The 27,781-nt window shown below is 36.0% G+C and overlaps 1 protein-coding gene across 2 annotated transcripts in view; it reads right to left on the bottom strand.

Moving 5' to 3' along the window:
* Positions 1-27,781, bottom strand: part of Rictor (RPTOR independent companion of MTOR complex 2) — a 90,247-nt gene that overhangs the window by 35,392 nt on the left and 27,074 nt on the right. For both annotated transcript variants that reach the window (XM_050138927.1, XM_050138929.1), the window contains exons 3-10: positions 22,822-22,919; positions 18,156-18,220; positions 17,016-17,147; positions 14,970-15,033; positions 9,942-10,068; positions 7,247-7,416; positions 2,476-2,543; positions 1,647-1,714 (exon numbers count right to left, since the gene is read on the bottom strand). In XM_050138927.1, the coding sequence (XP_049994884.1) occupies positions 1,647-1,714; positions 2,476-2,543; positions 7,247-7,416; positions 9,942-10,068; positions 14,970-15,033; positions 17,016-17,147; positions 18,156-18,220; positions 22,822-22,919 (792 nt within the window). The remainder of the gene's footprint in view (positions 1-1,646; positions 1,715-2,475; positions 2,544-7,246; positions 7,417-9,941; positions 10,069-14,969; positions 15,034-17,015; positions 17,148-18,155; positions 18,221-22,821; positions 22,920-27,781) is intronic.

The raw sequence follows: 27,781 nt of genomic DNA, 5'->3' as shown, positions 1-27,781 counted from the left end.
CAACAAAAAGTAGAAAGTTTTAAAGTTTCTAGTCACAAGTCAATATAAAGGGCATTGGGAGAAAGTCACTTAGTAAGAATGTATGAGGTGAATTTTCTATTTTTTTTCTTTCTTTTTTCTTTTTTTTTTTTTTTTCTATGTGTAGGCCATTTGCTCAGAGGAAGGCGAAACGTTCTATAAGCCTCCTCACACATGACCAGCTTCCTTTTGGGTGTGGTATAATATGAGGTGAATTTTCAACAGAGGCTGACAACAATAGTCTAGAAGGAAGGTCGAGGAGTGAGCAGTTAGGTCATCTTGGTAGTTAAAGCACAGTGCAATCAATATGTTTCGGAAAAACAAAAACAGCGCTGACAGCAGTTAAGCTGGAGATAACAGAGGACACTTAATGACAGAAAATAGCAGCATCCTCCTTAGCAGGAGGACCTAAGCTGTGTCTGTTAAAGAGGACCTGGGGGCTAGGATGCACTGCTCTATACTTTCAGCCTTGAGGGACCTCAATGATCACATGCCAGAAACCCAGTCCCCAAATGCACACTGATGGTTTCTGAGAGGTGACTGGGGATTAGATGAGGTCATCCTAACAAATCCCCAAAACTAACTCTACAAGAGCAAAGTCTGGAGCTTGCAGTCTGTCATTTTCGCCATATGAGGTTAATGCCACATTCTTGAACATTTCAGCTTCCAGAAGTAAAAACTACATAAATCTTAATTTTAAAATAAATCACATACTTGTTAGCATTTAGTTTTGGAAATAAAAAATAAATTAGAATAAGTATTAAAATTATTATTATTTACTCTTACATTCATTCACACACAACCTTTCAGCTGTCCATGAAGGTAAGCACAACAGATAAGGCAAGGTTTTCACTGAGGTACTAAGATGGCAGAAGCACACTAGACACACCAGCGAAAGCCTAGTGGCTAGGATAAACATTTGTATAGAAAAGGTATTTGTAAGATAGGGTTACTTAATACACAGCAGTATTAAAGGAAGTTTCTTTGTTCTGCTTATGCTAACGTTCCCTTACAAGCTCTCTTTGCAGGAATACTAAGAAGATAATCATTGCCGGAAAATAAAGTCAATGGCCATATTACTTTATGAAAAAATATTTTTGACTTCAGAGAATGAGGAAACATGTATAATCCGATATTAAAGAACTCTGGTGAGCTGGTTATGAGGCTCAGGAATAGAGCTCTTGCTTATCAGGCACAAAGCCCTGGGTTCAAAACAAGTAACAACAATGTTTGAGACTCCTAACACCCTGCCTAACATACCTACTACTTATGACATTACTAAACGATTTTAAGTAAGAAGCTTCAGCAATACATGATACAGGAGTTTTGTCTTTTACTTTGCGAGTCTTCTTCAGGAATGTAGATCATGCTGGATTTTTCTTAAAATGTCCAGGTAATCAATAGCACAGTCTTGCAAGTATAATGAATGTGTATATACAGAATGGAATATCCTACTTATTATAAACTTTCTTCATTGTGTTGTAATCATTTTGTGTAAATCTCCTTAGTTATAATACCATAAATGTAAAACTACATTTGTAATTAAATTAGATGCTACAACAATTAAACATTTGAAAAACCAATTAAGGTCTATTCTTTGACGTCACTGAGCAACATATAGAACCTACCTGCCCATGAGCGGAATGTCGCAATGATTCCCATTTTACTGGCTAGAAATCGTGCCTCTCTGTCTTCTCTGTCGGAGGGTGGGAATGGGGAATTAGTAAAGACACAAGAGAAAAAAGGAGGTGAGTTTCATTAAAGTATTTATGTTTGAAATCAAAACAAGATGTTTAGAAAAAGAGCACATTACTCTACAATTAGTCAACTATTAGTATAAATTGATTTTTAATTTTAAATTGACAATATGATCTCAGAGCTCAGGAGACAGACAGGAGAACTGCTGTAGGTTCAAGGTCAGACTGGGCTACACAGCAGTTTCCTGGCTAGTCAGAGATAACACAGAAAGGCACAAATAAATTAATGAATAAAAATAAAATCTACACCATGATTTATAACTAAGTTAGAAATCTTGATCCTTCTGAAAACTGCTCTTTGCTGGGCTTCAACTGAGCACGAGAGCACAGCCAGCTGAATGAGGATCTGTGCAACAAGGATGCTCCAGAAGCAAGAGCCCACGCCCACCACAGAAGCTTGTCAACCAGCATTCTCTTCCGCTTTTCTACACAGCAGGCTCAGTAATCTTCAGTCATCAAACAATTACTAAATCAAAGGAATCCAGTGCTGTATCAATGTGAAGATCACAAATTAACATTTAAATTTCTCAAAGCCTTCCTTTAGTGTATACTATGTAACTCAGAGAGTACAACGTAAGCCCTGAGATAGGACATTCACGTATACTCCCACTCCCTAGCACTGTACACTATCAGTGTTAACGTAGCACTTAATATAAGTATAGAGACACCACACGCCCTAGCAGAAACTCATGGTACTTACTTGAGCTGTCCTTCAGCTGTATCTGGACTGTGTCTGTAGTGGAAATCAGTATAGGGTGCTAAAATTCGCTAATTAGAAAAGGAAGTAGAAACAGAAGCAATTTTTATTATAAAAGGCATTCTATAACACAAAATTAATTTCATTCCTGTGTCTTTAAGAGGATTAGCTGTTTCAGTTATTTAATCTTCAAATTCATTTAAAAAATGTAGCGTGATTTTGGGTACATTAACTGAATTTTTAGTTCATAAATTAAGGTATAATATGTATCTATAAAACAAAGCAGACACAGGCATAAATGTGTTGGGTTGGCAGTCATCTTCCTTCAGCACCCAATATGATTACCAAATACACCCGTTTCCATTGACTGTTGAGAAATCAAGTGTCAAAGGTTCTTTTGAAGTCACGTGCCTTTTTGTTGGTTTCTTCTTCTCCTTAAGTTGCTCTTGAGTTTATGAAATCTGGATTTAGCAGTCTTAGGATGGAGTGTCTAACAACTTATTTTCTTTTACATTCTATTTGAAAAATGTAGTTAAATCTCGAAGCTAAATTTTAGTCATTGTTTCTGTGGATCCTTGCTTTCTGCTCATCTTCTCTTTCCTCCCTAAGGACTGAACTGTTGTGTTGATGTTCTGTGTCCCGGGTGCCGCTCATCCTCTCTGTGATTTACTCTGGTTATTTTCAGTTTCCTATTGACATCTCCTTGTCCACAATAAAATTGGAATTTCACAGAATCCTGACTTCTAGATCTATTTTTCACACTAGAAATTTCACTTGACTCATTTTGTATGTCTAATTATAAGACAAAAGTTATCATATTTTCACTTACAATTGTTTTCCAGAACAAATTAAGTATGGTTTACTTAAACTCTTTTCTATTTGGATTATGCCTAATCAAGTACTAAGAACTTTTTTCTTTTGCGTTTTCAGTAATGTGATTTTTTTTGTATGAATAGAAACCATGTATGTTGGGAGCTGAACTGTCTGTCCAAGCACACACGCGTTTCCACCGTATTTTCTGATATAGCCTCCCACTGAACCTAGAGATCATTGTTTACGCTAGTCCATAAGGTACTGTGCCCCTGGGACCCATCTGTCACTGGTACATTTTACCATATCCAGTTGTTCATTGGGTGCTGGAGAGGCCAACTTCGGTCCCTGTGCTTATACCAAGCATTTCATACATTGAGCCAGCCAGTCCATGACTAGACAACTCTAAATGAATGTTGTCAGTCATTTTATAAAAGATCTACCTGATGTTATCTCCCACTAGAGGTGGTTGATCTTTTCTTCTATGCAGATAAATGAAAGCAGCTAATCATTCTACTCCAAGGCAGTTATACTGCAATTCCAGTAACACTAGGTCTATCTGTTTGTTCTGACATCCTAGTATGTTCTGCCAGTGCTTTCAACAGAACGTAGGGAATTTTTTACTCCTTAGCAATGAGAACGGGGTTTTAAAAGATTCCTTTCGATTATTTTTCACTATGTGTGCGTGTTGTGACCACATGTGCATGAGTGTGGGTGTCCGCAGAGGCCAAGGAGGCAGGTGTCCCTGGAGCTGGAGTTACAAGAGCTGTTTGCTGACACTCAAACTGGGACCCTGGAAAAGCGGATGGCTCTAACCATGAAACCACCTTTCCAGTCCCAAGAATTGGATTTTTTTTTCTTCTTCTTCTCCTTTTTTTTTTTTTAAAAAACAAAAACAAAAAAACAGGGTCTCATTATGTAGCCTTGCTTAATCTGGAATTCACTATGTAAAACAGGGTGGTCTAGAACTCAGAAAATTATGCTTGCCTCTGTCTCCCAAGTACTGGGATTAAAGGCATACACCATCCCAAGAATGATATTTTAAAGACAATATTTTGCATGTTAAACTGAGACCTTTATTCCAATAACTTTGAGAATCTGGTAGGGGGAGAAGGCTGGATGGAAGGGAAAAAGGAGAGGAGAAGGGGAGGGGCAAGGAGAACTTGAGGGAACAGGATAGTCGAGATAGAGTAAGGACAGAGATGAGAGCAAGGAAAGAGATCTTGATTGAGGGAGCCATTATTGGGTTAGCAAAGAAACCTACCTGGCTCTAGAGAAATTTCCAGGAATCCACAAGGATGACCCCAGCTAAGACCCTAAGCAATAGAGGAGAGGGGGCCCGAACTGGCCTTGCCCTGTAGTCAAACTGATGAATATCTTAAATATCACCACAGAACCTTCATCCAGCAACTGATGGAAAGAGAGGCAGAGACCTAGTGGAGCACTGGAGTGAGCTCCCAAAGTCCAGCTGAAGAGTGGGAGTGAGAATATGAGCAAAGAGGTCTAGACCATGGTGGAGACATGCACTGAAACAGTCTACCTGAGCTAATGGGAGCTCACCAACTCTAGCCAGACTGGGAAGGAATAAGCATAGGACCAAACTAGTCCCTCTGAATGTGGTTGACAGTTGTATGACTGGGGCAGACTGAGGAGCCACTGGCAGTGGCACCAGGATTTATCCCTACTGCTTGTACTGGCTTTTTGGGAACCTATTCTCTTTGTATGGATACCTTGCTCAGCCTAGGTATAATAGGGAGGGCCTTGGACCTTCCCCAAAAAATGTGCCTTACCCTGTCTGAGGAGTGGATGGGAGGGTAAGTAGAGGAAAGGGAGGAGGCGAAGGAGTGGGAACTTGGATTTGTATGTATAATGAAAATAGATAGTTTAATTAAAAAAAAGAAAAATTTAAGTCAAGAAAAACTAAAATAACTTGTCTAAAGCCACAAAGTTAGCAAGATCATGCGATAAATTCACACCTAATATAGTATGTTCTTGAGGGAACTATATTCTCATCATCTAACAGAACCTGTACAGCCTATAGTCGACCCTCTCAGGCTTTGTGTCACTGGGGTAACATCTTATTAAGGGAAAAAAATGTTTAAGGCTGCAAGCATAAAATATAAGAATTTATTTAAAAATATATCATAGTCTTCACAGGTTATTTTCATTTACATAAAGGTTTGCTAGTTTGCTTTATAATGTATAGAATTTAAAAAGCCTATGCTAATACCTTGAGTCATCTCCTCTCTTTAAATAAAAACATCTTCAATTTTTAATAGTAATTATTCAACTTGATAAAAATTAAAGCTAAGTATTCTATGAAAGATCAGTAATACCCATTGGCATAGGACTCCAATGAATAATACATTTAAAAATCACTAAGAGACTATTATGTTTATTACATTTGTTAGTAATGACAGTCTGATGAAGTTTCATCATCTGTAACGTTCTAAAAATAGTCCCAATGGCAAGAATGCTGGTGCTGACTACAGTCCACCTACATGGCAAGCTGAGGTAGGAGTCTACGATCTGGAGACCATCTCAGGGATCATAGTAAGACCAGATCACATGAAAGAGAGGTGGGGGAGGGGAGAGGAAACATCCTAATAAAATCAGAACCACAACATTTTAAGGCTCCTGCCCTAAAATTGTAGGGATAATTAGAAAATGGTAAGCATTCTAAATCTCATTTGAATTCTCGACTTAAATTTATTTTAGATGCTATCTTCAACAAACAATAATGTATTACATTCAAAACCAACTCTTAAGATCTAACTTGTGATAGCTGCTCTGTCCAATATCGTCTCACTAGGAGCCCTGTTTGGCCTCCAACTCCCATTTCTCCTACTCTGCCTCATGAATGCTAGGATTATAGTCAGGTGCTGCCATCCTCAGTTAATAACACCTTATCATAAGAAAATATAGTAACCTCAGTAATTTATATATAAAAATTCTACCTAAATTAGTAAATGTTTTACATATGACATTTTTAAAGGTACATTCATATTTTTAAAAGATACAGTCATTACAGATAGTGTCAAAGTATTTTTCCCCTTTTGTATTATTAATTTAGGATGTGTATAAGTGTGTGCACACACGCTTATGATGTGAGCATAGGTACACATATGCCATGGTGTGCACATGGAGGTTGGAGGACACCTTTTGGGAGTCTGTTCTCTCTTCTACCTTATTTCTGAGGAAGAATTCTTCTTGCTGATTTTTTGCCCCTGAGTTTCCTACAGGAGCTTCCAGGCAGTTCTGGGATCACAAAATTGAATCATGTCCAGCTTTTACGTGGTCCCAAGACCAAACTCAGGCTGTCAAATTACATGTTAAAGAGTTTTCTCTCTGAACCATCTCTTCAGTCCCCAAAGTGGTTCTTATGTTAAAAAATTTTGTATTGTTTAATGAATAAACAGAACATAATTAGCAGAAAATAGACAATATTAACATAGTGAATTTCTTATTAGAAGGTGCCTTAGTATAATCTTTACTCATCCTTTAGTTTGCTCAGGAAACTTCTTAGGGCTAATACAAAATGAACTATTTTGCATGTTGCTGAAATACTGATAACATTTTTAATTTATTACTAATCAAATAACTATACAAAATGAGAATAAACCAAACTAACACAGGTTAGATAGTTAATGTAGCACTTGAGTCTATAATCTCAAAATTTCAAAGTAAGGTTATGTATTTAAATGTATATATTTTGGGCTAGAGAGATGGCTCAGGGGTTAAGACCATTGGCTGCTCTTCCATAGGACCCAAGTTCGATTCCCAGCACCCACATGGTACCTTACAAGCATCTGAAACTCCATTTCTTGGGGTTCCGACACCCTCTTCTAGCCTCTGTGGGCTCTGTACACATATGGTGCACAGACATTCACCAAGGTAGAGCCCTGACACACATTAATTATTTTTAAGAATTGTATTTTAAATTAGAAACACTAAAAGTGCCTACCTCTAATTCTACATCAGCTCGCACATACTGTCGGGTCTTTGGATGATTAAGAAGGTGCAAAATTGTAGTAATGAGGGCCTCATTTATTCGACTTAACTGGCAATCAATCACATTTTTCAGGATGGTGTTTAGTCCGCCTCGAAGGGCTACCACCTCTGGGTTCTGAAGTGCTAAAATGAAAGAAAAACTAATTATATTCATAGTATTAAGTATTTAAAACCTACATTTTTACTTAAATCTTAAGTTTCCTTTTGGATTTGGAAACTTTCTTAGTAACTATATTTACAAGTAAAAGATTTCACTTAAGAGTCATTTACTATCTTTTTCCCAAGCCTGATTTTTAAAATGTCTTTGAACAATTTTGTCATATTCTTCAGACTTACTTTACTTAGTATTTTTCTTCAATTTCAGAGTACATTTTACTGTGGAGACACTAGCCCTTCAGTGATTTTTTTCAAGTATTTTATAGTATTTGTTATTTTAAAATTTGCTTCAAATAGTGTATATCATTTACTTTTATCAAAAAAAAAAAAACACATACATGCAAACATACATCCACACAGACCCCTTTGTAACTTAAAGATAAAAAAACTTCTCTCTTACTTTGAAGACCATGACTGCCCCTCACATGCAGTTTCTGCTTTTTGTTGTGGATCTTGTTTTGGAAACAGTGCCTAAAAGTCAGCACAGAGCTCAGACAGTCTCACACACACTATTCTGTCTGTGTCCTGAGTGTCTATCACCATGTGGGTCAGACATGTATGCATCTTAATGACTTACGTTTCATCTGTTTCAATCTGTCATAAAATTGAAATTCACTGAGATAATAAACTCAATTTTCCCCACAAATATTTTACAATTATCCCATCATGTTTCTCTAATTATACCTATTCTCTTTTTAGAGACAGTGTTGCTATATGTGCAAGCTGGTTTTGAATTTGGTGTCTTACTAGCTCTGGCTCCCAAGGCTGAGATGACGGGGATATGTTGTCATGTCCAGTAGGGTTTTTATTCTTAATGATATGCCACTGTGTTTTTCAAAATATGATCAGTAACTTTTTTTAAAGGTTTTTTTCTCTTAAAAAAATGAGTGATGTTAATAGTTTTAAAAATAATATGAGGGGGCTGGAGAGATGGCTCAGAGGTTAAGAGCACTGACTGCTCTTCCAGAGGTCCTGAGTTCAATTCCCAGCAACCATATGGTGGCTCACAGCCATCTGTAATGAGATCTGGTGCCCTCTTCTGGCCTGCAGACATACATGCAGACAGAACACTGTATACATAATAAATAAATAAATCTTTAAAACAAAACAAAAAGCAAAAATAAAATAATATGAAAAGAAAGTTTCCTTTCTCCTCAATTTTTTTTTCCACAATATTTCTAGAGCTTCTTCTGTCATGTTTGTTCTGGACTTTAGAGTTAGGTTTTCTCCTGTTTTCTAAAATTAGGTAAAATCACACAGGACCACAGTGCAGATTTCAATGGTATGGGTCAGTAATATCTGAACAGTTATACCCATGCCCAAATCTGCTTGATGTAGAACTTAACTACGTTAGAAGGTCCAATGTACTTCTTCCCGTGTCATCGCTGTCTTCATTATCTCTCTTTATTACAGGTTAGCTGTGCCTTCTTAAACCTCAATTTGACACACTCAAAAGCATCTTCTCCATACAAACCACCATATTTCCTATATATTTCTTTTGTTTATTCTACTGTGATTATTTCTGAAATATATCAAATTTAAATTTTCACAATTCCACAGTAGTAATCACATAGATCACTTCTTCACTTGATTCAGTTTTCTGATATATATTTATAGTGACAACTAGCAGCTTTCCAATATTTAAACTTCATTCGTTACTTTATCAAAAATATGGTTAAGCATTTTAAACAATGTTTACTAAGTGTGTTGTTTCAAAAAATAAGGTACAAAGTAACTAAGAAAGATAATGTATGTTGACCTCTAGCTTTGAGTCTTCAGTGGTAGAGTGGCTCTTCTTTTGTAACTTAAACTTTATTAATTTATTTATTATCCCAAGCAGAAATATGACCTCCACAATTTGTACTTTTGGCAATAGAAAAAAATCATTATCTTCTTGATACTTAAAATTATATTCCACTGATAACAAATGAAATTGAACTTTTAAAGTTTTTAAAGTAGGTATTTAGGGATTATTTGTGTTTACTATTTTACTTTACACTTGTTATTTTGCTTGTTTGATCTGCCAACAATCTTTGTTTTTGGTTCCTTAACGTAAACTCTATTGCTACCACCCATGTATGATAATTCACAACCGACTTTCCTCTCAAGCCCAGATAAATATATATTCATGTTTCTACTCTCCCTTTTTTCGCTCTAATCTCTGATCTGTAATACAAAGGGTTTTATTAGGATTAATTTTTTGCACTGTAAACTATTACTTTAAACCATATCAAGACATAGTATCATCAATGTCAGAAGGTTACACGAGTAGATTTCATTACTACTGGATTGAAGACAATCAAATTTTACAATAAATAAATTTGAAAATTTACACAATAATAATATGAATTTTGAATTGTCAAATAGCACATTGTCTACTTTCCTATAAGAAGTAAACATTTTCTTATTTTTGTAGCACTTTTCTTCTAAGGACATTAGGTAATATTATATGGACTTTATAAAACATTTCATTACTTCAAGAAAATTCTGACCTAGTTCACAGATAATGGCAATGCATGCCCGGACCATTCTGTCTCTTTCTTGAAGGCCATCATTTCCAACTGCAATTAGTGAGTTGGCCACAGAACTAGGAAACAAGGAAGCATTCACAGTAATCATCTGTAACAGAGAAGAATCAGAAGGTAAGTCATTTACATTGAAAATTTTATTTTATTCAGATGGAGATAGTTCAGGCACAAAATTCTCGTAAGATCAAGGCACCAATTTTAACATTTAGCTTTGTATGGACATCCCAAAGGATTGTTTTAACTATAAAGATTGCTATTATTATAACTAACAGTAAATATTAACAGTAGTTACTATGGAAATGGTCCTGATTATTTTCTAATAATTTAAAACTAAATTAATCACTAAACAAGATTATTTCTAAGATTCTAGGTCTCTCCAGAATAGGAGTGGCATCTTACACAGCTCCTCGGTGTCCACAATGTCGCTCAGTGGACACACACCTGTGCTGCTCCATCATCACCGTGTCCCTGACACTTACCTCCACTCCTCCTGCCTGATCAAACTTATTTGAACTTCATCCAGTCAAAACTCTTTAGCTGTCACTACCTGTTGCTATGCCAAAAGGCAGCCTGACTAATTCAGAATCTTTTCTTGATGTGTGAAAAATTCTGAGGTAGATCATATGTATATATACCTTGCAATAAAACTTGGGGTAAACCTAAATCAAAGGATGAACATTCAATAACATTAACTGCAATTCTGGAAATATGTCAAGACCGTTTATGTTTGGTTTAAAAAGCAGGAAGAAAATAAAGCAGGTGGCAAACTACTGTTTAATACAGACTATGTGGTAAATCAACTATTTCGAAGTTAACAGCCTTGGGCAGGAAAAGAAGTTTTGTTCTGACAGGAAGAAAAGTAACTTTTCCTGATGTTACTGGAGTTAGAAACCTGTTAGAAGAATTAAAATTTGTGTTCTGACACAGGATACAAAATGACTAGAGAAAGACACTCAGGTAAGGTTATGAGGACCAAGGAAACCATCTGTGCTGGTCAGTCTGGCTGTAACACAGGTAGCTTATGTCATGTAAGCAGCAATAAGTAATACTACACGGTTCAACTGAAATTAAAGAACTCAATTTCACAATCATAAGATAAACATTTCCAATCACTAGACTCTAAGTAAGGTGTCCCAGTTGTTCTTAATCAATTCTTCCCACTAACCAAATAAAGGAGGAAAATGATCTTCCCGGGGAGAAAAACCTCATATCTTATATTTTAATTTTTGCTGGTATGTTATACATAGCTCTTGTGTTAATAAGAGAACTTCTAGGAAAGAACTAGAAGATGGATCAGGAGTTATCACTACAGCTACTCTTCTGGAGGACCCAAACTCATTCCCCAAGACCTACTGTGGATGGTTAACAAGCACCTGTAACTCTGGGGAATCCATCACCTCTGGCTTCTGTACCTCCAACCATGTGCACATAGCATCTGCCCTCTATACACACATACATACATACATGCACACACACACACACACACACACACACACACACACACACACATACACACACATATTGGTTTTTCGAGACAGGGTTTCTCTGTGGCTTTGGAGCCTGTCCTGGAACTAGCTCTGTAGACCAGGCTGGTCTCGAATTCACAGAGATCCGCCTGCCTCTGCCTCCCGAGTGCTGGGATTAAAGGCATGCGCCACCATTGCCCGGCATATATATATATATTTTTTTTTTAATTAAAAACATTTAAAGAATTATCTAGAAATAAATTTCATGTGATATATTTCTAAAAGAGCTAAGATAATTTCGTTTTCCAAATTAAACAGATTACTAAGTAATAAAGTATATTTTCTTTGCCAAATCAATCCTCTTTTTGAGATTGCTTACATGGAAAAGGAAGATTTAAACAATGAAATTGTGCCAACAATTTCAAATACAGAAATTCTACCTACAAATCTTATATGACTACTAAAAATATTCTTTATCTATTAAATAGATTATGGACAAAATACATAAAATTAAATTTTATAAATAGAAATTATGGTTTATATTTTCCAGGGAGATGCAAGCGAAGAAACTCTAAGTCAATGAGATGGAAGGATGCTTTCCTCACTTATTTATCTAACCTCAATAAAGGAAAAGTCCTACAATGTCTGATACTTTGTGGCCACTATTTATAGTCATCTTTTCTGGCACGAACAGACACATAAGCAAGGAGCAAGCCTAGACAATAGATCTACACAACTGACACAAAGCAGATACACACAGTGATTTTAGAAAAAAAGGTAAAATTTGTGTTGTGACTGGAAGGTGAACTGAGGGTGGAAAGAGGAGGAAATGAGAAGCAAGCAGTAATTGTGGTAATGGTGGTATTTTGCATACTACATGTATGGTGTCATAAGATGACAGCTTAGATAGAAATGGTTGGCAGGACCAAAGTAGGCAGGTTGTACTTAACACCTATTAGTCAATATAGTTTTGGAAATCTGGACACTGAGTTCTCACTCTGGCTTTCCCACTATCTAGTGGTATAGTATAATGAGGACATCTAATTCCACCAAATGAAATTCTTACAGGTACAAAGAACAGAAAACGACAGTATAAATTCCTATTAATATTAATAGCATTAATCCCCGATAGTATTAATTCTTATTTTATGAATAAAGACATTCCATATGAATATAGCAAAGATAAGCTAGCATGGCAAGAAGCAGAATATATAGTATTATGTATGTGTACATGTGAAGGGGTATGTATATGTGTACAGGTCCCACTATGTGGAAACCAGAGGTCAATGTTGGATGTTTTCCTCAGTTACTGTTCATCTTATGATTTGAGACAGGATCTCTCACTGAACCTGGAGCCCAGTGACTCAGTTAAACTGGATGGGCAAGAACTCCAGGGATCTGTCTTACCCTTTCTGCAGCACTGGGATTATGCTAGTGAGCTATTATATTCACAATTTTACTAGAGATATGAACTCTGGTCCTAATGCTTATGTAGCAAGTATTTTATTGATTGAGCCATCATCTTGTCAGCCCTAGTAGAATTTAAATGAAAAGGAGAGCAGGAACAGTTGGCCAGTGGCAAAACTATGCAGAAAACATGTACAACAAAACCAGAAAGAAATACCAGATGAAAAAAAAAAAAAAAAAAAAAAAAAAAAAAAAGATCAGAGACACTGAAGAAAAAGGTCGAATAAATGAGGTATGTAAACAAGAAGAAAAAATAATTACTCAGACTTTTTATGTGCCTTCACACGTTTGAAAACCTAGCTTCTTTAGCTTTAGGGTAGCTTAACCCATGACTAATTATGGAGTACGTCAGTTACTTTTCTTCTAATATTTTACTTAAAACCAAAGTTTCAAAGCCTATCCTTGTGGCAATTTGAAAGGAAATGACCGCACAAGGAGTGGCACTATAAGGAGGTGTGACTTTGTTGGAGTAGGTGTGGCCTTGCTAGAGAAAGTGTGTCACTGTGGGAGTGGGCTTTGAGGTGTCCTATGCTCGTTACACCTAGTGGCAATTTACTTTTTGTTGCCTGTGAATTAAGATGCAGAATTCCCAGATGCTTCTCCAGCACCATGTCTGTCTGCATGCTGCAATGTACCACAAATCTCTGAAACTGTGAGCCACCCCAATTAAATGTTTTCCTTTATAAGAATCGTCATGGTCATGGTGTCTCTTCACAGCAATAGAAACACTGACTAAGACACGCTCCAATATCACTTTCATTGGAATTTCAATCTTCTTTAAAGAAACTCGTCCATTTCCTTATTTCTTACTATGGTTAAAAAAAGAGGGAAAGGAGAAAACAGTATACTAACTCTGTAATCTAGCATCTGAAACATGCAATAAATTTAAAGACAAGGAAAAGAAGACATAGTTAATAAATTCAATTGTTGAAAAATTTTATGTGTACGTAAGTGAATGTAGTGGTAAACACCTGCATTTCCAGCATTAGGGAGGCTGAGGCAGGAGAATAAAGAGCTTGAGGCCATTCTGGGCTTCAAAATGTAGTTTGTCCAGCTAGAGCTACGTGGCAAGACCCAGTTTTAAAATACCAGTAATAACAGGATATCTTCCCATTCGGAAACATATCTTGCGTTAGTTTTATGAATTAGTTTCCCTCAAAGGAAAAGAAATGATTGTCTTAGGATGTGTCCCAACCAAATTTACTTTCTTGACCATCACATCAACAACTGAAAGTAAAATCTGTGAGGGAATCTCAGAAGCTTTGTGGATTGTCTTGAATCAAATCCTTCACTAAGCTTAAACTGTGGTGTTGTATACAGCAAAGCTATCTGCTGAAATTGTTTATCACACATTCTCATGTGTGAGAAGTCCTTCTGTATTTGTGTTGCTTTCATTGGTTAAATAAAGAAACTGCCTTGGCCTTTTGATAGGGCAGTACTTAGATAGGTGGGAAAACAGAACTGAATGCTGGGAGGAGGAGGGCAGACAGGGAGAGCTGCCATGAAGTCGCCAGGTCAGAGATGTGAATCTTTCCTGGTAAGTCACAACCTTGTAGTGATACACAGATTAACGGAAATGGGCTAGATCTGGATGTGAGAGTGGGCCAAGAAGAGGCTAGATATAATGGGCCAGGCAGTAATTAAATTAATACAATTTCTGTGTGGTTATTTTGGAGGTTAAGCTAGCCAGGCGGTGGGACGCAGCCCGCTCCTCCATACTACACTCATGGGTTGTGTGCAAACTTATCTTGAAAGCAGTAACTTCCTGTTTGTGATATTTTATACTAGTAGCTAGAAGAAGTACACATTAAGGGATGACAAAGCAGTAATAACACTTACATGCCCACTATAGACAAAAATACTTCTCAACATAATCATTTTCTAAGAAGCTATCAAATCATAGACTAAATACACAAATAATCACATTTATTATGTTTAACAGATCTACTTACCTCATAACAAAATTTAAATGTTTAATGAACATTCATTCTTTAAGTTTTAATAAAAATATTCTCTAATCAACTAGATATGCCTTCATGCTCTCACACGTGGCGCGTACCTTTCTGACTAGGCGAAGTGCTTGTGTTCTCTCCACCTCATTGCTCTGCTGGATGTCAATGCACCTATATAGCACAAAACATCAGTCACTGAGAAATCCCACGTAACAATACCTTACAGAATGTTGGCTCCAATTTACCTTCACAATCCAATACAGTGAATTAAACCTTCAAAAAAAATTGTACTACATGCTTTCCCACTAACAGCCAATACTTAGTTATATATATCTAGAGATAAATGTTACCAGAAACATCGGTTAAAATATCAAAGGAAAATGAGGTGATATATCTATAAATAAAGATATCACAACAGATGCACAAAGCAAAGTATCAGAGATATACTGAAAAATTTTACCTACCTGATAAAAAATTACAGTAATGTATGTAAATTATATAGGAAAATATTTCCACCTTGTTCTAGTTTGTTTTAATCAAGGTTTAAATTGAATCTATAATAACTGTCTTATTCAATGTTAAAAATCCTATTTTAGCATAGTGGTGCATCTTTAACCCAGCACTTGGGTAGCAGAGGTAGATGGATCTCTTGTGAGCTCAAGGCCAGCTTGGTCTACAAAGCAAGTTCCAGGACAGCCAGAGCTATATAGCGAGAGCCTGTCTCAAAACAAAACAACAAAAATTCTATTTTACTAAAGAATTTGCATCCAGAATTCTCTTTAAAAACATTTGATCCAGTATCACTTCAACAAAATTACTTTTCAAATATTTACATTAGGGAGTTGAGTATTTTACCAAATATTTTATAGGTAGGTAAGTTATTATTCAAAGCCATTTTTGTTTTGTCTAAATATAATTAAAAAGTAAGTGAGGGAGAGCTAGATTTTCTGCTTATTCAAGTTCAGCAATACAACATACACAGGCACACACATATATACACATGCAGACGAGATTTATGTTATTGGCTATTAACTTGGATTATAACCAATTCTCCTGCCAAAACCAACCATAAAGACTAAAAAACTTACTTTGGACAACTACTTCTAAAAGGGAAATGGAGAATAACCCTGGAAAAATAAGCACCTGAACTCAAGAACATTCCAATTCAATAAGGTTCTCAGCAGTGTAACAAAGGATGCTAAAAGTATTGGAAGAAATAAGAGCCATCATTCGCCATTAATGCTTATGTACATAGGAAGCACAATATAATCTGCAAACTAGAAGAACTATAAACTGAATTTGCCAAGATCACTATCGAAGAAGACAATATGCCCTATTTTCTATATCTTAGTGGCTAAAAACAGTAAAAAAAAAATTTTAATCATTGATGTCATTACAAAATCTAAGCCGCATATGTTGGTGCATGTCTGTAACCCCAGCACTCAAGAGATTGGGGCAGGAGAATCCTAAGTTTGAAGTCAGCCTAGAATATGTATTGAGACCATGTCAAAACAAAACAACATAAACAAACAAACATACACATTCAAAGAAACAACCACACAACTATAGGAAATACAAAGAGAGCTCACAAACAAGTCAAGGTCTCTGACGTATATTAGTGCCATATCTTTAAAAAATTCATACAGCAATATCTCTCAAGGCTAGACACACATGCATCTTGTTCCAACATTTCTATTTCTACACCCGTTTGTAAGAAATGAGAGCCTCACAGAGTTGCACAAAAATTTCAGGGCATCCTCCTTCAACTGTGTTCTAATCTTAAAACCAAATACTACATAGCAAAAATAAATTTAAAAGACAAAAAGTATATCAACATGGAAGAACCTTACAAATAATCAGAAAAGAATAACTGATGTATACTTAAGATTTATTAATTATATATATTAATATATAATGTGAAATGCAAGGACAGGGAATCTATTCTATAAGGAGAAAACTATTTTACAATTGCTTAGAGATATAATGGAGAATTCTTGTTATGCTACAAATGCCCTTAGTCTAACATGATCATATATATTTGCAAAAATTGTCACACTTTACACCAAAAAAATCTATACACATTTGATACTATACTAAAACTGAACACAAAACTTTAAAAACATACAAAACATAAGCAATTCTAGGAAAATTACCTAGCTATTAAATAGTCCACTTTCAACTTTAGCACCTTCTGCAGAATACTGGAATCCTGGATGAGATAGCGCAGCGCTCGCAGCCCTGCTGCTCTCACTTCTTTTGCTTCATTTAATAAAGCTAAGCGCAAACTGCGTGAAAACAAACAAAAAAGCTCATTATTACATGAGTTTCAAAGACATACAAAATTTCAGAAGAGTTTCCTTAGCCCTCATCTGAAATGCACAGGAGGAAAAGTATTTCTGATTCCTGGTATTTTTAAACTGGACTACTTTCAAGTCCAAAAGTTGAGTATTTTTCATCTGCAATTCTAGAACGCTAATCTTTTTGAACACTTAAAATAACTAACAAAGTCTCAGACTTTGGAGCAATCCCGATTTTTTCTGACTTTTAGGTATTCACCCACATCAAGTTCTTCCCCAGTTGAGGATATCCCAAACTTTTGGTTATGTAAGATTAATTCTATAAAAACAAACAAACAAAAAACTACTCCAAAGTAAAGAGTTTCACTTGGTAATGTTGTTAACCTGTGTTTTTTCCAGTCTCAATAATCTAGTCAAATGTTGAGTTTTAATCATGTGCTGGCACATTGTGTAAATACAAGAAGAAATCACATAGAGTCTTTCCAAAGTGTATCTTTAGATATGTTTCTGCCATGTATCCTTTGTTTCTATGCTTCCACAAATCCCAAAGGATTAATTTAAATTAATAACAAACTCTTTAACAGTAGCAAACACACATCACTAGTAATCTTAACTCTTAAGAACGTCAAAAAGCAGTAATGATTAATAACCTATTTCCATACAACAAACTTGTAAGAGGCACGCACATACTTTCATAGGTAAAATTTAGATTTATTGATTTGTATTATTCCTGGGAAGAGTCAGAAAAATTCAGTCTGCAGATTTAATATTTAATTTTAACCTTTAGAGAAGTCTGGGTATTTTTGAACAGCAACTTCAGTTCTTTATATTCAGCAACCACAAAAGCTCAACTAAGGCTCATGACTTAACAAAGTCACTGAAGATCCAATATTTCTCTTCTGGCCAACCATCAACTCTACAGAAATAAGCATGTGATGCTGTTATCCTACCTTTTATTTAAATTGTTACAAGGGAGGAAGACTGAACTAAACTTACCAAATTATGATGTCTTCATAATTAAAGCCCAGTTTTTCTTCACTATGGCCAATATCACAAAGAAGCTGTTAGAAGAAACACAAAAATACCTTGCATATAAATTTAGATTTATATATTTATATGTACAATGTAAAGCTCAAAATAGGGAATTCTTCTTGAATAAATTTGTAAAAAAAACCCTATCATTTTACATACAAAAATGTGCTGCATTATTCCACCATCTTTCTTTTATTAGCCACAATGTTAGATTGAACTCTTTTTCCCTTTTCCTACTGTCTCTTATTCTGTTTCTCTTCCCCAGTGTATCACTTACTTATCATTCTCATTGGCTGCAACTGTCTTCCCAAGCATTGCTGGTTCCTTTAATGTATGATTCTTCACCACATCCTCAATGTTGGAAGCTCACATTACATTGACTTTATTTACTCTTAACCCTCATGTCCCATAAGTTTTTTTTTAATCTTTCAAAATGCATAAGATATCACTACTATTAACTGATGATTGTCTCAATCGATACATAATCAATAATTTATATTAATACCCATATTCATTCGCCCTTCATTGTTCTTCTGTAATGCCACATTTTTTTTCCTCATTGGTCAAAAGCTGTTGTTAATGTTGACACCGTTTGCTGGTGTTTGACTAGATTTTTGCCTAGATTAGTAGTTAACAGTTCTCCATGTTTGTATTTGTCTGAAAATGATTTTATTTTCACTTTTGAAGGTACATTTTGGTGACTATATTGAATTTTAGTTTAGCTGCTACTTCTTCCTAACATTTCAAGCCACTTGGTTGTTAAGTCTTGCTGTCTGCTCTTTGGAAACATGTCTTTTTAACTCAGAATCTTTTAAAGATTTTTTTTTTTCATCATTGGTCTTCAGCAGTCTCACTCTGTTCCACTGTGGTTTCCTTTGTATCTATCTTGAAATAAAACTTTGCAGGCTGGAAAGATGGGTCAGTGGTTAAGAGCACTAGCTGTTCTTCCAGAGGACCTGGGTTCAATTCCCAGCAACCACATGTCAGGTCTCTCCTTCCAGCACTTGGTTCCTAGGACTGAACTCAAGCCTTTAGGCTTGGCAGCAATGCCTTTACCCACTGAGTCATCTCATTAATTCCAAGCCCTTGAGATCTTTTTGTCTCAGCCTTCAAAGCAGCTGGGATTACAGAATGCACCACCAAGCCTAAGTCTTAGAAGGGAATTTATATATACACACAACACATATAGACAAATATATATATAAAAGAGATTTATATCTTAAACTCACCGAAAAATACATTTTATACATAATAAATTATAAATAAAACTGAACACTTTACAAAACACTTTTTGCTTGTTTGTTAGGTTTACTGGGTTTTATTTGTTTGTTTGGTTTGGTTTTTAGAGACAGGGTTTCTCTGTGTAACAGTCCTGGTTGTCCTGGAACTCGTGTTTTAGACCAGGCTGGCCTTGGAACTCACAGAGATTCGCCAGTCTCTGCCTCCCAAGAACTGGGATTAAAAGTGTGTGCCGCCATCACCTGGCTAGTTTGTTTAATTCTTATATAAATAAAACCATATACATAAACATATTCACACATTGTTTGTTACCAGAAAAAGGTCAGTGCCTTCTAATCACAACCTCTGGTAAAATGGTAGAGTGCTTTAGAGAGGGAAGGGGATAAATGAGAAAAGGATTTCTCTTTTTACTGTAAAATCTCTAAACCATTTTCACATTTTATAATACATACACACACCTTAAAAGTTTAAGTGAATAAAGTTATAAAATAGCAAATTATATACACATATATAATAAATATATAAAATAGCAAATAAAGATACTTTCAGAGCATTCTCATCTTTAGAAGGCAGGTCTCTAGATTGTGAACATGTTGCCTGTCTTAAAAATAGAACACTGAGGTTATATTCATCATCAGTCTGCTATACACACTGTTCTATCTAGTGATGTCAGAGGGAAAGTATGGTGTGTGGCAGTCACATGATGAAAAGATCACATCACAAGCTCCTTCTCTTCAGAGCTTATGAGGTTTTAAGAAAGAAGTTCACCCTGTTAGCACCAGTGACACTAATACTAGAGTTATACTTAACAGTAAAACAAAGGCTAGTTAAAACAGAAGTTCCTACTAAGATGAAAAATCTCTTATCTACCTAAAATGCTACAGTTAAAAGTCTGGTACAGAATAGATGTTGGGGTAAAGAAAAGTTGAAGAGTAAAAACTCGCAGAATACTTCATCTGTCTGAAAACCTTAGTTTAAAGGGTTAGTACCCTCTAGCTTACAATAAGAGCTAAAATGCAGAGAGAAAGTGTGTGTGTGTTCTAACGTAAAGAGAATATCCACTAGCTCTAGAATTATAATTACTATCTTTTTATTTTCTTAGCCAATCAAGCCATTCTTAAGAGACTTTTGAGAACCTCTAAATCAGACTAAGAACATATACATACAGCCTTTATAGATATGCCAGCTCAATACATACTTTTTCATCTAACTCTCTAACAATATGGATTAGAAGCTTACTATTACAGTCAAATTCAGTATATGCTTGTGCTTGGTAAACAAGTGAATTTTATTAACAAAATCCACACGCTCTTAAATAGGGGCATTTTATCTCCTGGGAACATTTGGTTTTCCTGGGGACCTTTTTGCTTATCACTCAGGTGTGTTAAGTAAATATTTCTGCTATATAGTAGGCAGAGCCAGAAACAAGGCTTAGCCTTTCTCCAAAATAATTACCTGCTAAGTCAAGAGAGCTAACACTGAAAAATCCTGATTAACAGCCTACAAATCAACTATTAAACAGGCTTATCTTTTTGGAGTTAACGAAAAAGTAGCAAACAGGTAAACATTAAAATCCAAATAAAATGAGCCCCAAGTTGCCATACATTATGCTACAGAGCTATCTCACAAGCTCAGTGCTCTGCATCTGAAGACATTAATATTCTGTGAATTTCCCCAGGATTGCTTTGATACTTACTTACTTGTTGGACTGTAAATTTTGAACTAAAGTTGTCTCCTATATTATTAAATAGTCGCAGTAAATTTTATCATGTTTAAGTTAATGAGTTTATTTATGAGGCAGTGCTTTAGACCTAACTCTGAACTTCCTGTAGACATTTTCTACCCAGTCTGACTACCTGGTCTCCCAATCCACAAGTGCCTCAAGACAGGCAATAATAAGTTAGCACAAAAAGGTAAAAGTTACTTTTAAAATATGGTTTAAAAATACAAAACACACACACTTGGGCCTTCATCACAGAAATCACTATACAGTGGTGAAATTCCCACACGGTGAGAGGAGGAAAAACAAAGCACGGGAGAATTAGGAAAAAGAGAGGAGAGAATGGAGCAGAAGGGAAGGGCAGGGACGGTGGTTAGGGGACAGCCCAAAGATGGTAAGGAAAGAGAGAAGATCATTTGAGAATACAATCTAAGATGCACAGACCAAGTAGAGAAAAAAACTAATGAAGTGAGATGAAGCCAGAAAGAATGGGAGGAAAGAGAATAAAGAAACTAACACCCACACACCAATGCCTGGACCTGCACAGGAAAAAAAAAAAAAAACATAAACAACACAGGAGCAGAGAAAGGAGAAATAGTACTGCCCTAAAAGTGAAAGGCTAAATCAACCCCACTCCAGAAGTCCCATCCAGTACCATCCAAGGACTGGCAGTTGGCTGTCACAGTTGGATATTAATACTAGAAACATAGCTAGCAGGAACTGAGACATGTCTAAGTATAAAATATTCATTTACTTATGAAGATGCAGTATAAACAGTCAAATGATATTTATGTCTGATACATCAAACAGCAATCATCTGGAATAGTACAGTGCAAACTACAAAATAAAGTTCACATGCCTCTTTTAAGTGTTCACATTGATCCCCACTAGACAGCACTCTTCTGCTTTGGAACTAAGCTGGCTCCAGAGTGTTGGCAAGAACAGGCACAGCCATCCTTACAACTATCCCTAGTTTCCAAAACATACCGGGAAGGTAGAGCAACACACTGAGGTGTCCAATGCCAGTTATGACAGCATTCCTAAGCCTAATAAATTGTTTTTAATCGTTTAACTTAAGCAAGTGGGCTTATCTGAGTCATGTAAAGATCAGCAAAATAAAACTGATATTTAGTAAAAGGGAATAAAACCAGAAAATGTATTCCACTTGAGCTCGAATTTAGGTACAAATTGTGAGAATAAATAATCAGGGTAAGTAAGTGAAAGAAAATACAAACAGGTCTCTGAGAACTACGTTTGTTTCTAAATACTTAACAAATTAATATTAATGTCACCAACATACTATGCCAATAAAAGACTGGATTATAGGCTTCTTAGTGATTTGTTTCGTTTCTATTTTATTTTCTGAGCCCACCGAACTTTCTACAATACGAACATACTCCTCTTATTTAAATGCATTTGCCAGCAAAGCATGGTGATGTGTGACTGCAGCTCCACTCCCTCGGGGAGAGAGCAGGGTTCTGAGATCAGCATAGACAACAGTAAACTCAGAAACTTAAAACAGGACGAAATCAATGAGAAAAATTAGAAAACCACAAGCAAATAATTCAGTAACTCAGTAAGTTAGTATTCAAAATTTCTTCTTAATGATCAATAGGAAATGTTTATTGAGTCAAGAAAAAGAATATAACAGTATAGTTTCAAGCTGCTTACCTTAGTGAAGTTATTCAAATGGCCCAGCTTTCTCATATTTGATACACCTTGTAATTTGGCCACATTTTGGAGAATCTCTCTTAAGTTATCAGAAGGATCTGGTAAAAAATGCAAAACAAGTTAATGTAAGTTTAAGAATATTAACATAATCAAACAGAAAACAAGGTGTGTCAAACCTCCACAATGTTGGTTCTCAGTTTATAGTCTAACCCTTCACCCTGAAATCCATGCATTTAGTTAACGTCAAAGTTCAATTCCCTTCATGTTCCCACTGCACTCATATATACTTATTGTCCAACACTATGTATCACCTGGAATTATTCAACCACAAAATCATAAATCTCAACATAAAAACTTTTATTTTTAGTTATTAGATGGCAACAGAGATCAAGTATACTGTCCAGCTTTAATTAGCCAAAAACATAAGATTTAGGGTATAGGTTTCACAACTCTTGACATATGCAATAGAGAACAATGATTCCTGAAAAAATGAGAAGCAGCCATGCAAGCCCTACTTGCTAACTGCCTTAAGTGTTTCCCAGGCACTGTAACAGGGAGGGAAAATCTAGGCAAACTGAGTTAAGCTAAAAGTCTAGTAGAGACCATGAATTACTAGAGAAAGACACTATCCCTAAAAAGAACTCTGAAGATCTGGTAAAGGAGTTTGTGGGACAGCCAGCAGAACAAGGAGGAAAGAAGCCATGGATCAGGAGCAAACCTGGAGGAAGAATATCCTTCCTTACAGCCAGGTTAAAAAGCACTATATGACATGAAGTGAGTATTACCAATTTAATAAAAACAGCAAGTCAAATTTCAAGATTTCAAGCAGAGGGAACATGAAGAAAATAGACAAAGACATATCATAATTAAACTGTTCAATACTGTTGAAATAGGGCCAGCAAGATGGCTCAGCAGGTAATCAAGCCTGATGACCTCAGTTTGATCTCCCACTGCCACGGAAAGGTGGGAGAAAAGGAACTTCACAAACTTGTCTTCTTACCTCCACATGTGTGTTGTGGCATGTACACCTAAGTGCACACACAATATTAAATTCCACTGAAAGTCTAAGAGTAGAAAAACTTATCATAGTTCATTTGCTTTATAAGAGCAGGCCAAAGCCCATGTACAGTTCTGAAGTAGTTTATCAATCTCTCAAAAACAACACAAAGTTTCTCAAGCTATTAATAATTTTAACATTTTGTTTTAAATAAAAAAACAGAATCTTTAAAATCACACTATAATTTTGCTCATATTTTAGTTTAGAAGCCACTGTAACTTCATTTGAGATTTTTTAAAAGAACTCAACTATTTGCTGTAATTAGTGTTTTCCTTACCAAGTGAAACTGTTCTGCTCTACATTTCATTTCTAGTCTACCTCCCTTCACTGTACTATTTGGTGTTGGCCATGACAGTGCTGACACCCCAAGAAGCATGGCACCAAAACTAATTCCCTTTCCTTTGATGCTGAAACCTGCTAAAACCCTTCATTTCTACCTTCATCTCTTATAAATTCAATTTAGTTTTAAGTGGGTTAGCAATGGACTGTATTAATGACTTACACATCAACCTTAAAAGTAAAACGAAAGTCTACCATTAAGTGAGATCAGATCCTTTACAAAAAATGATAAAGGCCTCATGTAGGTCACTACTGCTACTCTGTAATATTGCTTTGTTGTTCTAAATTGTATCTATAATGAATAAGGGATGAAAACATGTTAATCATTTAACAATGTTTGAGAAGATCACAAAAATTCCTAACAACCTTTAAGATAAGATAATTTAGAACCTCTGGAGCTTGCTGAGACAAAGAGGAAAGTCCATAAAAATGTTAGGAACCAAAGAATTCCTCAAGTGACAAGTGGTTAGTTACTCCTCTCTAAATAACTCTCAGGATTAAGACTTAGAAGGAATACTTTAGAGAGGCATCACAAGCTTCCTAAGTACAATTTGCTGTTAAGAGTGGAATCTTCTCCCAGTTCACTCATCAACAGGAATCAACTGAAAGCTCCTTTTTCTCAGGTTCTATCTCAGGCACTAGGAACACACCAAGTACAAAAGCCAGGTCTCTGTTCCCACAGAAAAGGCTGCATTCAACAGGGCCTCAACGTATAGAAGAAGTGCAGTCTCTTTGTAAATAGTTGCTGAAAACATAGTTCCCCTAAACAGCATGTTACTTCCCAGGCCAACTAAAAACAGTAAGAAGGCCTTTTCAGGTCCTGAGATAGTAACACTCACGTGCTACAATGTTGCAATCAGAGAACTCTAACTTCTATTGGGTCAAAGATCCCCTGGTAATGAGATGAGAAATTTCTAGTTTCTTCTTTCCCTATTAGCCTAGGGTTTGGTAAACTTTTTCTGAACAAGTCTCAGATAAATGTCAATGTAGACTTTGTAGATCACAAAGTTTCTTGATAGGTAAGTAAGTAAATAAATAAAACAGTTTTGTGTTTTAATCCAAACTGTCATGAAACAGAAACACTGGATAAGAGTCTTAAAAACCAAAATAAGGTCAGAGTAAATTTAGTGGAGCTGGAATGAGGCCCCCTTCCCTTTATATCCTCCCATGGTAGAGAAACAGAACTAGACAAATGACCCTCTCACTATCCCTTCAGGAGGGGGCCATCCTCATGACCTAAGTTCAACTTCCTAACAGCAGCAGGACACTAGGATTTCAACATACAAATCTCAGGTGGATATACACATTTCTTCACTGGACTATATCTCAGGATGACAGACTTAGGGTAAAGGCGGTAGTTTCGTTCTGTCATCTTGATGGTCTACACCTATAATCCCAGAGGTATATCAAAAGGATCAGGAATTCAAAGTCTGTCTTGGCCACACTGGCAAAGAAAGTGAGAGGATTATATATTGACTAAAAAAATTAATATAGATTATATGTTCCACGGCTATGAAGGCAACAACATAACTGCATGCCCATGCCTGTTTTGTTTTATTATGCACTTACAAACGATGTAATCTTGGTTAAATCACTTAACTTCAAAGAAATCCATTTTTTATCTACGGTAGAAAATAGTAATAGCTATTCCATAAATACTAACTGTAATTAAAAGTTATTTGCTTAGCAATAACTATTTTTATGAACCAAGCATGTGAAAATTATGTGGTTAGCCCAAGCAAATGTTTCATTCATGTCTTTTTAAATTAATAAATTTTATTACAGAGTACTTTGATGCATTAATTTCATGATCCAAGATCTGTTCATATTAAAATAGAAACAATTACCTTTCAGAGTTATACTAGTGATTATATAGCCCATATAGAAAAAGTAAAATCACAATGCTGTATGAGTATTAGGAAATTATATGTTCTTTTTCTACTTAGTGTGAATGATTTGAAATCATTTAATAAGCAAAGAATATTTGCTTCCATGAATATAGTAATTATATGAATAAATCTAATCTAAAAGTTGTTATGTAATAAAATCCCCCCAAATCTCAAAGAAACATATGTATTAGAAGAGTAAATATTAATAAATTGTTATAAATTTCATGGTTCTCAATAGGATAAGTGAACATACCCCAGTGCTGTCATTAACTGTATCCTGAACAGCATCAAGAATACTTTAAAGAGTCAATTCTTAACCTACTACCCCACAGATAACTTTGCCTTTGATTTCTCAACGTTCTTTTTCCCTAAATTCACTATTTTGGAGCTGTTACACACACTAAAGCATTATCTGTATATACTCTGCTTCTAATGTTTCCAATCCAAAATGAGACTAAGAGGTTTACGAGCTACCCAACCAGCAAGGATCTCGGCACCAGGAGAACCATCTCTGGGGTGAGTGAGTTTCTGACCTGAGGCAGCTGCCCTGGACAAGGAACTACTTCCTGCAGGGCCTATACTGCATATGGCCTCTCTCTTCCTATCTCACCCAGCGTGCATCCAGAACCCTCCCCACTTCTGCTTCCCTGCCATCTTTGGGCAAATAACATCACCCAGCTCAGCCTGTCTGGGCGCTGGGATTGAATCCGGAGGGCAGCCAGGCAGGCAGGAATTCCTTTGTTTCAATAGCCTGCCTGCAGCAAGCAAGGTAGGTGCTTTGTTTACGAGCTACAAAACTAGCACGGAGACCTGATCTCGGCACCAGGAAAGCCATCACTGGGGCACCTAGACAGCCATCACAGGAGAGTGCCATCACTGGGAAGGTACATCAGTGGGCAAGGAGACTTGATCCTGTAAAAGAAGATCCTTAGGGGAGCATTCGGAGGAAGAGATGGGCAGGCGCCAATGTAAGAATTCACCCAACAATCTGAAAAACAACATGAAACCACCAGAACCCAGCGACCTCACAACAGGAGGACATGAACACCTTAATCAAGAAGAAGTAGAAAAAATGGACTTTATGAAAGTGATTGATGTCCTTAAACAACATGTAAAAAATGCCCTTATAGAAATGGATGAGAAGTATAACAGAAAGTTTGAAGAATTGAATAAATCAGTGAATGATACCCGAGGAAACCAAGGAAAAACAATCAAACAGATAATGGAAACAGTTCAAGACTTGAAAACTGAAATGGAGACAAGGAAGAAAACACAGAGGGCCGGCTGTACATAGAAAATCTAGGTAAACGAATAGAAAATACAGAAACAAGTATAACCAACAGAATACAAGAGATTGAAGAAAGAATCTCAGATTCTGAAGATACCATAGAGAAAATAAACGCACTGATCAAAGAAAACAGCAAATCCAACAAACTCTCATCACAAAACATTCAGGAAATCTGGGACACAATAAAAAAGACCAAACCTAAGAATAATAGAAGTAGAAGAAGGAGAAGAAGTGCAGCTCAACGGTCCAGAAAATATATTTAATAAAATTATAGAAGAAAACTTTCCCAACCTAAAGAAAGATATACCTATGAAGAGTCAAGAGCATACAGAACACCGAATAGGCTGGATCAAAAAAAAAAATCCCCTCAACATATAATAATCAAAA

Source organism: Alexandromys fortis, unplaced genomic scaffold (assembly GCF_014885135.2).
Source record: "Alexandromys fortis isolate MF-2015 unplaced genomic scaffold, M_Fortis_MF-2015_v1.1 scaffold_37, whole genome shotgun sequence".
Lineage (NCBI taxonomy): Eukaryota > Metazoa > Chordata > Mammalia > Rodentia > Cricetidae > Alexandromys > Alexandromys fortis.
The sequence above is the reverse complement of the archived record's forward strand: the minus strand, read 5'-3'. Positions and strand labels throughout refer to the sequence as shown.